At 47.1% G+C, this 10,864-nt stretch overlaps 1 protein-coding gene across 4 annotated transcripts in view; it reads right to left on the bottom strand.

The window, feature by feature from the left end:
• Positions 1 to 398: 398 nt before the first annotated feature.
• The window catches only part of RAI2 (retinoic acid induced 2), a 48,174-nt gene continuing 37,708 nt past the window's right edge, over positions 399 to 10,864 (bottom strand). For all 4 annotated transcript variants that reach the window (XM_017812372.1, XM_017812374.1, XM_017812373.1 and 1 more), the window contains exon 2: positions 399 to 3,165. In XM_017812372.1, coding sequence (XP_017667861.1) covers positions 1,378 to 3,060 — 1,683 coding nt within the window. In that variant the 5' untranslated portion in view covers positions 3,061 to 3,165 and the 3' untranslated portion in view covers positions 399 to 1,377. The remainder of the gene's footprint in view (positions 3,166 to 10,864) is intronic.

Here is a 10,864-nt window from a genome sequence, read left to right as displayed (position 1 = left end):
TGCCTAAGGATGTGATTAGACTTCAGACCCTGATGCCAGTTCTTTGGGCAACTTCTCATTGTATGAACAACTGCAGAAACCTTTGGGAAGAGGAGTCTTGGAAGTAGATTGGATGCAGATAGGCAAAGGAAGGCACAGCTTGTGACAGCATCCAGCTGATGGGTTTACAATGGCTTTTTTTATTTAGACAGTCTTGGTGCAGTGCTGGGAACTGCAATTTGAAATTATTTTAAAAAAATCTTTTCTACAGGTATAGCCACAAAAAAGGCAGTGCCCACCAAAGATTGTTCTGCTCTCACATTTGTCTTTCTGTCAGGATGGGTTTTTACAAGTGAGCCATGTGAACTTCAAAGCCAATAGACAGTAATGCATTTCCAGCTCATTTCCATACACAAGTGCAAAACCGTAACCTAGCAGAACTTTTATTTTAATTGTACATTCACATTTCTCCATTGATGTGGGCGGCTTGTACACTGCCGAGTGATAAAGTTACACAGCTCTGCTCTTTTCGTGCATTGATTTCAGCCATCAAAGAAACTTAGAAAACTAACAATAAACAACTTTTCCATATATCTGTAGTCAGGCTGGGAAAAATTATGGGATTTTCTTTTTCCTTCCCTTCCTGCCCCCTGGCAACCAAATTCCCCTGACTTTTAGGCTTTTCTGTTTTAAATGACTGATAACATTACTTAATATTTAAGATGGTTTCTGATGGGTCTCTCGCAATGAACCTGGCTTAGGTGCACACTAGGCTGTGCTGCTCTCACTCCTCTGGTAGCTCGTTTGGGTGCATCGTTAGCAGCTGTTGTGACGTGCTCTTCGACAGTGCTGCGGGACAATATAATTTTTCTTAGCCTGCTATTTTTTCCTAACATTTTAGGTTCATCACAAGTCAGTTGCGGTGCTTTACAGTTTACAGATCTTTTTTTGCACAACCTTCTCTGTAGACTGAAAGCCATTCCGAAATGACAAAAAAATGCCGCAACCAATTAGCACGTACAAACATTTATTTTGAAATTTTCATTCTGACTGTTATGAAGAATTACATCATCAAAGCACTTCATGGCAGTGAAAATAGCTCTTACCCCTCTGACTCATCCATTACTCCATTAAAGCTGCAAAATGTGCAATCTGCTTGAAAAATAGGTTGCTTTTTATTCAGTTTCCCATGAAAAGTCAAAATTTGTAACAAAAAAAAGGAAAAAAACAAACCAGCCCAGCTTATAGGGACTCTACATCTGATCCTCTCCCCCTTCCCCCAAAAATAACTTACAAAGATAGTTTAAAGTTTTAAATGAGTTTAAAACCAAGTGCATCTTTTTTATTATTTTTTTTTCTTCTTCTCATAATAATCTTAAAATTCTAAAAACCCATAATTTACTTTCTTGGAAAAAAGGCAGCGAGCCGTTGCTTCTTGATTGGAAGAATATGTATCTCCGGTGAGTTCATTTTCTTTAGCTTTACGCTCCTGTTTTTGATGGGTTTCCTGAGGGCCTCGGCGCTGTCCCGGGACTCGGGTGGGCTCTTCACATCATAGCACTGCAGCACCGAGTCCTGGGGCAGGTCCCTTTTGAAGGAAAAGTTTTTGGTGGAGACCCCCGACAGGCCCTTGATCTTGCCGCAGAAGATGGTGGGCACGGCATCCTTGACGGAGACGATGACTTTGGCTGTCTGCGAGGTGCTGACGATTTCGATGTTGTTGCCGGCCTTGGGCTCGCAGCCCGCCCTGCCCGCCTGTTCCACCAGCCACTTCTGTGGCTGCCGCAGCAGCTCGGCCGTGCTGCTGCCCGGCGCCCTGCCCTCCGCCTTGCCCGCCACCTCTGGGGGCTTGCAGGGGGTGAAGGGGGCAGCCGGGCCGGGAAGCTTGTCCGGCATGGGGTGGGCACTGCCCTCAGTGGTGGTGGTGGGGCCAGGGCCAGCTGCCTCCCCGTGGGGCCCCCCTGGCTTGCGACACGAGGCGAGGGACAGGTCCAGGGCCCCGTCCTCTGGCGGTGGTGGTGGTGGTGGTGGTGGTGGCAGCGTGGCCTCGCTGGCCCGAAGCGCAGGCGGCCCTTTCATGGAGAGGTCCAAGGCCTCATTCTCACCACCCATCTTGATGACAGTGTGACGGCTCAGCTGGGGAAACTCTCGTGGGTGGAGGAGTTCAAAGGGCTTTGTCTCCTCCTTCTCCAAGGGGGTCTGGGTGCCCTTGCAGGAGTGAGGGGTGAAGAGTGGTGGCTTGGGTGGGTCAGGGGCTGCCTTGGCCTCGGTGCCGTGGGGCACAGGGATGGGGACAGGGATGGGGATGGGGACAGGGACAGGCAGGGGCACAATGACGGGGTAGGGCACCAGCAGTGTGGCAGGGGGCACCAGTGGGGAGAGGGGTGAGCTGAAGGCCTGGGGTGGGAGAGTGGCGTAGTCAGGGGGTGGCTGACAGGGGGCAGAGCCCAGGGCACCCTGTGAGGGAAACAGGTCCTGAAGGACGGCAGCAAACCCCGGTGTCTGAAAGACGGGGGGCAGGACGGACTCTTGAGTTTGGCCAGAGGGCTTGGGATCCAGGAGCTGGGGCTGCCCAACAGGGGTGGTGGTGCCGGGGAAAAGGCCAGTGTGCAAGGGGCTGGCAGGGCAGGCAGCCCCCGGGGGCAGCACCAGGGGTGAGTTCAGGTGCTGGAAGACATGCTGCTCCAGGAGGACGGGCAGCGGGACGGGGCCCTGGGTGGTCATGACGTAGGGGGTGGCAGCATTGGTGGCTGGCATCTGTGGGGCGGCGCTGCCGGCAACCTGCAGGTGGATGGGTAGGACAACAGGGCTGTCCCCCAGGCAGATGGGCTGCAGCACAGTGGCCGCCACCTTCAGAGCCACCCCACTCTGCGACTCGGCCGGAGGCGTCAGGATGGAGGGTGCAGGAACTGTCACCAGCGGGGAAAGGGCTTTCTTCATCAGGTCGGCCGAGTTGATGTTCCAGGCCTCTGCTGTGATCAACTGGGCCACCCCATTCTCCAGCTTGTTGTTGGCCATTGCCGAGGGTGAGTTGGTGACATCCATGGGCAGGTTTGGGGCATCCTTGTACAGCTCCTCCATGTTGCAGGGCTTCTTGGGCTCTGCTGGCGCCACCTCTACATCGCTGTCAGTGGGACCTGTGGCAGCTCCGCGCTGCCAGGAGCATCAGCACCGACATAATTTGGCCTGCAAGCCAAAAAACATATTTTAGGCACCACATAAATCTCCTCCCTAAAATAATATTTGCAATTGCCTTTAAAGACCCCGTCACCAAAGAAAAGCCGTTAAGTGTTTCCATGCTTCAGGCTAACGTATGTATAAGACTGCACTATATATACAGAGATGCTGGATATACATACATCCGTGAGTGTTGTGCAAAGAGTTTTGAGGAACTTATATTTAGCCATAAACACAGATAATTTAAAAGGCCTCGAGGAATGCCTGCAGCCAAAAAAACCCTCCCAGTACACAGCCTGAAACAAGGACTCGGGATGCCCATTCCACGTTTTTAAACAAAGCTTCACCTAATGACATTGCACGGCAGAGCTCAGTGACAGCATGTTGTTTTAACTCAACAGAAGCCCCCAAAACAAGTATTTCTAAGAATATTCCGCCACTGGCAAAGGCTACTTGATTACCCTTCAGTACTTGTCCCTTTTTCATTCTGCTGGGATTTACTGAAGGCAAGCAGGCAAGCTGCACAGTGCATACAGCACCTCCGAAACTGCCGTGTACAGGACCTGAAAGGAGCATGACCAGGTAACAACAAAGCAAAACCAATCCAAACCCCAGTGTTCACCGTGCCACAGAGCTAGATACAGTAACATGAACCAGGCACCTGATTCATTAAAGACCTGAAGAATAACACCAAAAAAAAAAAAAAGGCAACTTCAAATTTATTTTGACAGCCCAAGTCTTTATATCAACAAACCAAATGGCAATTAAAAAAGGGCAGAGATGGTTCTGTTCATGATTATGGTGAAATTTGCAGCCTGTTTCCCCTAAAGATTATCACTTCCCTCCCCTTGGGAAAAAAAACCAAAACAAACCAGCAAATTAATGGTGCTGCACATCCACTGTAGTGGGTTTCTGTGGCTGGGTTTTGGTAGCAGGGGGCTACAGGGGTGGCTTCTGTTAGAAGCTGCTAGAAGCTTCCCCTATCCCGTGGAGCCAATGCCAGCCGGCTCCAGGACGGACTTCCTGCCGCTGGCCAAGGCTGAGCCAATTAGGAGTAATAGTAACACCTCTGTGATAACATATTTAAGAAAAGAAGATTGTTCCGCAGAAGAAATTCCAGCCAGGGAAGAGTGGAGTGAGAACATGTGAACAACAATGTAGACACCAAGGTCAGTGCAGAAGGAGGGGCAGGAGGTGCTCCAGGCACCGGAGCTGAGGCCCTGCAACCTGTGGTGCAGACCATGGTGGGGCAGCTGTGCCCCTGCAGCCCATGGAGGACCATCGGGGTGCAGAGACCCACCTGCAGCCCATGGAGGAGCCCATGCTGGAGCAGGTGGATGCATGAAGGAGGCTGTGACCCCATGGGAGGCCCAAGATGGAGCGGGATCCTGCCGAGACCTACAGCCTGTGGAGAGGGAAGCCCACGCTGGAGCAGGTTTTTCCTGGGTAGGACTTGTGGCCCCTGTGGGGGACCCACGTTGGTACAGCTCATTCCTGAAGGACTGCACCCCATGGAGAAGTGACCCACGGGACAGCAGTTTGGGAAGAGCTGCTGCCTGAAGGATGGACTCATGCTGGAGAAGTCCATCAAGGACTGTCTCCTGTGGGAGGGACCCCATGGGAGCAGGGGAAGGTCTCCTCTCCCTGAGCAGTGGCAGAAACAACAACTGACTGTAACCCCCACTCCCTGTCCCCCTGCACCGCTGAGGGGGAGGAGGCAGAACACAGAAGGAAGGAGGGGTGGGGGAAGGTGTTTTTAAGACTGTTGTATTTTCTTTGGCTCTTATCCTGTTAGTAATAATTATAATTATTTTCCCACTTTGAGTCTTGTTTTGCCCGTGAAGGTAATCAGTTACTGACCTCTCCCAGCTCTTATCTCTCATGATATTCTTAGCTGTTTTTTTTCTCTCTCTCCTCTGTCCAGTTGCAGAGGGGAGAGTGAGAGAGTGGCTTTAGTGGGTACCTGGTATCTGGCCAGGGTCAACCCACTACGGTTTTTTTGGTGGCCTGTACGGGGAAGTCATGAAGATTTTGAGATAAGGATAGTATTGGGAGAGGTAACGGGCAAAACAAGCATTGAACAATGTCAGAGAATAAAATGATCGTGGGGAATTTTTGCTGTAATTGTGGTAAAGGTACAAGGAGTGGATTTTGTGTAAATTGTCCACTTAAGTTTGGTGTTATGATGATGTTATTTTTATTTCTGGTGGGGAGAATTTTCGTTACATTCTTGTTTTGGTAGGTTGTTATTTTATTTATGTAAGGGAAGGTTGTGTGATGAATGTGGAATTTAAAATTCTTAAATATGTGATTCACAGAGGCGAGGGGTGGAATGTCCAGGGTCAACCTACTACATCCATTTATTTAGAAGGCTAAATAATTTCTGCCCTGTGAGCTGGTGCCAGCAGATTTTGGCTGATGCCTGGCCGCTTCACCTGGTGCTGCCCATGCCTCCTCCGAAGTGTGCAGTGAATCCTGCTGAAGTAATAATCACCATGGAAACTTGTCCAGTTTCAACTCCGTTACCATGGGAAAGCACTGGCGCACCCCAAATCTACATTTTTCACCTGTACACGGCTGAATTCTTCTCTGTGATGGCAAATCGTGTGCCATTACTTGGCTACTCAGGCCCGTGGGAGTGAGGCACCTCCCCCTGCAGGCACCCTGGCTTTGGGATGACAGGAGATGACAGGGAGGGCAACACCACTCCAAAACTGGATTCATAGAGAGTCCCAGCTCGGGGATGTGCCTGTGAGAGCATGCAAATAGCTCCATGGCTCTGGTGCTTACAGAAATTATTTGCTTGTGCAGATGTTTGTAAGACCAACAAACCTGCAAAGGGGACAGGGAAAAAGGAAAAAAAAAAACAAACTCCACAAACAGAGGCTAAAAAATGTCCAAGGCAGGGAAGCGGGAAATCTAAGTCTCTCCTGAGATTTGTAAATCCTTGGATTTGGCAGTAAGATCCTATGGTGAGCACAAGACTACCTACAGCAGAAATGCCAGGAGTTGATAGTAGAGGCTGGCTGCGTAAAATGCTAATAATTTATCAGGCACATTTGAGTTCTTAAAAAAGGATTTTAAAAAGTAAACAGATAAGTCATTTCTTTTCCTCTCCTGCTGCTGGCTTAAGGAGAATAATTCTGGATTTTTCTCATCTCCTGAAATGTTCTGCAGAAAACATTCACAAATATAGGGTTGAAGGGTTTTTTTGTTTGTTTCCTTTTTTCAAGCCTTGGCTGACACAGATTACAGGGAGGCAGAGACGGCCAAGCATGGGAAAACAGGAGCAAAAATAAAATCCTTTTCCAGAAAGTGACAAGAATCAGTATAAAAAGCATGGTGCCAGTGTTGTTTTGAAAAAAAAGAAGAGCGATTGTTTCTAAAAATAAAGACAATGAGGAGACAGCTCAGCAGATTCAAGCTGAAAAAAAATAGACATCGTCATTTCTATTAAGGAATTAAAAAGCCATTGTCTACTGCTCTTATATAATCTCTGCCTCCCTGTTTTTCAAATGACCATTTTAAACCCCTGGGTCTCTGCAGCACACACCAGCATCTTTGCTCCTCCAGCTGCTGCAGCACAGCCGAGTATTTTGCACGACAATGTCTCTTCCCAATGTTTCTGTTTGCTTGGGAAGCATGAGATCACGGTGTTTTCACAGAGAATTAATGATCTGGCAGAGACAGGAAATTCCCCTGGCAAACCCATTTCACGTTGAGAAACAGAAAAATTAAGATGAAAATTATGCTGTGTAAGAGACTTGAGGGATTAGCCTGCTGTATGGACCCATGGAGAGAGAGAGACAGATCACTGCTTAAGATGAAAGTATAAAACATAATAAAATCTCCCCATTGCTGCTTTAAAAGGCGACAAGGCTGGAGGCAGAGGGAATATCGAGATGAGGAGAAGAAGAGCTCATCTATCACCATCAGACACCTTGAAGAAATGCCTGTGGGCTTGGCTGGTTTTTTTAAAGCATAGTCAAATATTGTTTTCCACACTGAATCCTATATGTTCCTGGGAACTATAAATATACATTGTTGAACTCTTGGTCCTACACTACCTCTGGGAGGGCCCCATGGTGCAAGGGAAAGGAGACAAGAAAGGTGAGGCATAGCCCTTGATCCAGGTTTATGGGTTTGGGGTGGGGGTTTTTCCTCCTCTCACCTTTCTTATGTGGAATTGTATCTTCCAGTACACCTGCTTCTTGAGCATGTTATCATTACAGAAAAAAAATTAACATACATATATATTTATATATATATATATATATACACACACAAAAACACACTTAAAAATATTTCCCAATCCTGCCCTCAACCTGCAGCTTGGCAGTAGCTGGCTGCCAGATACAGTGGAGTCCCAGCACAACTTGCCTCTGGCTCCCTGTAAAGCAATTTTCAGTTTCATTTGGGAGGGAATCTCAGGGCTCCTAAACACCTGTTCGGCTAAACACCTATTATCAAGGTCGGTAACCAGATAGAGTGAAAAGGACCCAAGTCCTCAACCCTCAAGTGAGGAAACCTTTGAAGATAAGAGACAGGCTGAAGTTGTCCAAAGAGGTGTTTCCTAGTTCCTGCACTCCTTTTTTATATACTCCTTACATCAGGTACACAGTACAAAACCTTAAATCAACATGGAAGTGACTGAAACTAAACTTAATTTTTAGTACTGGTATTAATAATGATAGCTACACTATATTTCTCCTTTAATAAAAATTAACTTGAAGTATGTGCTAGGTTTCGGGGTTTTTTGGGAGTCTTTTAAAATTGCTGCTTTACTACACATAAATGACTCAGTTATCCAGTTTTTAAAATAAGTTTCACATCCCTAATATACATGAAAGAAGGTAATATAATCCAGTGAAAGTGCCTTAAGTTTCCTTTGTCTACCATACCTCAGTGCTGGAAAATCAATTAATTTCACTTTCCCAACTTATCTATTTTATATTTAATTTGATGTTTGTTTTAATTGAAAAGAAGCTTGCAATACTGAAATGAGCCCTACTGTAAATAAGCCAAGCTTTCCTATTGAGTGCTGATAAGAGTTAAGTTCATGGCACTATGCAATGATGTGTGTAACTGTACAGGAAATGGTATCTTAGCTATATAAAAATGCCATGAAAGGCTAGTGATCACTCTAGCTTATTTTTTTATCTCCTGCTGATGGCTGTGCAACAGACTTTTCTCAGGGCTGCTGGGTGCCTTCCTGTGGGGCAACAGCATGGCACCAGACACAGATACCCCTGTGCTCTGCTTGCTCATCCATACCATGGCTTGTACCTCACTATCTACACAGAACTCAAATTATACTGTGCACGCTACGATGCTCCCTTAGTGGGATGCCTAGTGCAGTATCGCCTGGAAAAATAGGGTTTTCCTTCAGTATAAACACAGTAACAAACAGAAAATTAGAAATCTGACTTAATTGGGCAGCTTGGGGACAAAATTATGGTTGGATTTGGACTTCAATGTTTTCCCAAAACTCACTGCTTAATGTCACTGATCCTCCTCCCAGAAGCAACGTTTTATTTTTGCTCTGCAGAAGGCCATTAACAAGGGCTGTGGTGAGAGCAGCCCTGACAGGGACGTCTCACCTTCAGGAGGCCAGCAGAGCTGCCAAGCACCTCCATGGCCTGCACCTGACCAGAGCATCATACTGGGTCCTGCACGGCCCAGTCCTCATCAGGCTGCTCCTGCCACCGCATGGCAGCACATCCCATCACCCTTGATGCACCACGAAACCACACGCCCAACCTGTGCCCTACTGGCCCACGGGTTTCTGAAGGAGCTCAGGGTTGGGCCTGCTCACCCTCAGCTGTCTCAGCAGCCGAAGCTCAACCCATGTTTCTGCATCCTTTTGCTGTAAATACGCAAGTGGGCCATGAAGACACATACTGACACAGACCAACCAGCAACAAATTGTCTTCCATCCTACAAATTTTGGTCTCTATAGTTTCAGCCATACACAAAGGCTTCACCATATTATTAGTGATGTTTTGTTGCTAGAATAGAAAAAATGTATTTAAATGAACTGAGCTTTCATATACTAAATAAATGGAACTGTTACTATGCAAATAACACATGGGTGGGCTCTCCCATACATGCAAACCACAGATGAGTTCAGCAGTGTTTGCCTCCCATATTTCCCATTGATTCATCTATTCATCCAGGTACCTGGGACTGCCAATGCTGGCTACCCCATATACCCTTTTAGTAGTGTAAACCTCAAGCACCAAAGGGCAAAGGAATGACCAACTCAGAGATAATGGTGAACTTACCTCCTCCTTGTGTTGTACCATTTGTGGTGCTGCATTCGATACCTCCCCAACACATCAGCTGAGTGCAGAGGCACTGGGAGGGACAGTGGGCCCTGTTCCCCTTCTGCTTGCAGAAGAGCTCTCCAAGGTAGGGCCAGGCAGAGCAAAGGAGACCTACAGGACATTTCCTAAGGCAAGCAGCCTTTCACCCACTGCCTCTAGAAAAGGGACTCAGTGACTCCTCTTGGTCATCACAAAAGGGGAATCACAGGGGATGCACTTCTCTGTCTGCTCCAAGGGGCACCAGGGAAGCATCCTGGTTTAGCCCTACCCTCTTCTGCCTCATTCCCTTGACGCAAACACCCAGCAATGCCCTGTTAAGATTTAGGAGGCACCATTCAAAATCAACTGAGGACAAGCAGAGAAAGGCACTTGAAAGAAAGATGGGCAGGATTCATTCTGGTATCAAGAAGAGAGAGAAGGGAAGGCTACACTGGGTATGAAAGTGTGCCAGTATGAAAGCTACACCCACAGACATTTCTGCTCACCACTCTGCACAACCTCTTCTGCTCACCATGCACCTACGCACTGCCCAATGTTACTTCTCACTCTATGGAAGCTACACCACGGAGGATGAGCTGGACACTGCCAAGGAACAGTTAAAATAAGCATCTCATCAGACAACTTCAAGAGACACCAGAGAAATAACAAGACTCCAATGCAGCTCATGCAACAGGTACTCTTATTTTCCACCACTGCATTATGGTTCCTTCCAGGAGGAAAAGCTATTTGTGTCAAGGCTTCTATCCAGGCTGTTAAGCCCTGGGGGAATGAGAGGGAAAGGAAATCATTACAGCAGTGCAAAATAGCACGTTATAGATGGGACACTGACAATATGTATACACTGCTTCGGCACACAGCATGATCGTTCTCAAATGCAGGGACTTGACTAACTGATCCTACTCTGGTCTTTTAAATAGTTCAGTTGAATAAATACCATGGCAGTCTGCCTATTGCACAGGCTAATCACCTGCAAAGAGCATGTTAGAGTCATATATTTGCTAACTATATTGCTGTTGTCAACAGCCTGTAGTTAGCAATCCATTCCAGGGAGGAGAGAACTCACTTTTTTCTCATTTAAAAACAAATCAGAACAATTGAAAAAACCAATCCTGTCATGGGCCTGAAACCAGTGTCTTTACTCCCAAGGGCAATATATACAAGACAGACAATAAATGCTGTGGAAGGAACAGAACATTTGCCTGACAAATTTCAACCTGCAGTGAATTTTTATATCCAATTTGAAAGCCTCACAAAACCCCTTATATTGGCAGTGGAAACTGTGACATATGCCAAGCGTAAGGGAGACTGCAGTTGCCACTGTACTGTCAGAGGCCTTTTCCCTTCCCTTCCCTTCCCTTCCCTTCCCTTCCCTTCCCTTCCCT

Source organism: Lepidothrix coronata, unplaced genomic scaffold, assembly GCF_001604755.1.
Source record: "Lepidothrix coronata isolate B3197 unplaced genomic scaffold, Lepidothrix_coronata-1.0 Scaffold35, whole genome shotgun sequence".
In the NCBI taxonomy this organism is placed as follows: Eukaryota; Metazoa; Chordata; class Aves; order Passeriformes; family Pipridae; genus Lepidothrix; species Lepidothrix coronata.
Note: the sequence above shows the minus strand (reverse complement) of the source record. Positions and strands in the feature narration are given on the sequence as shown.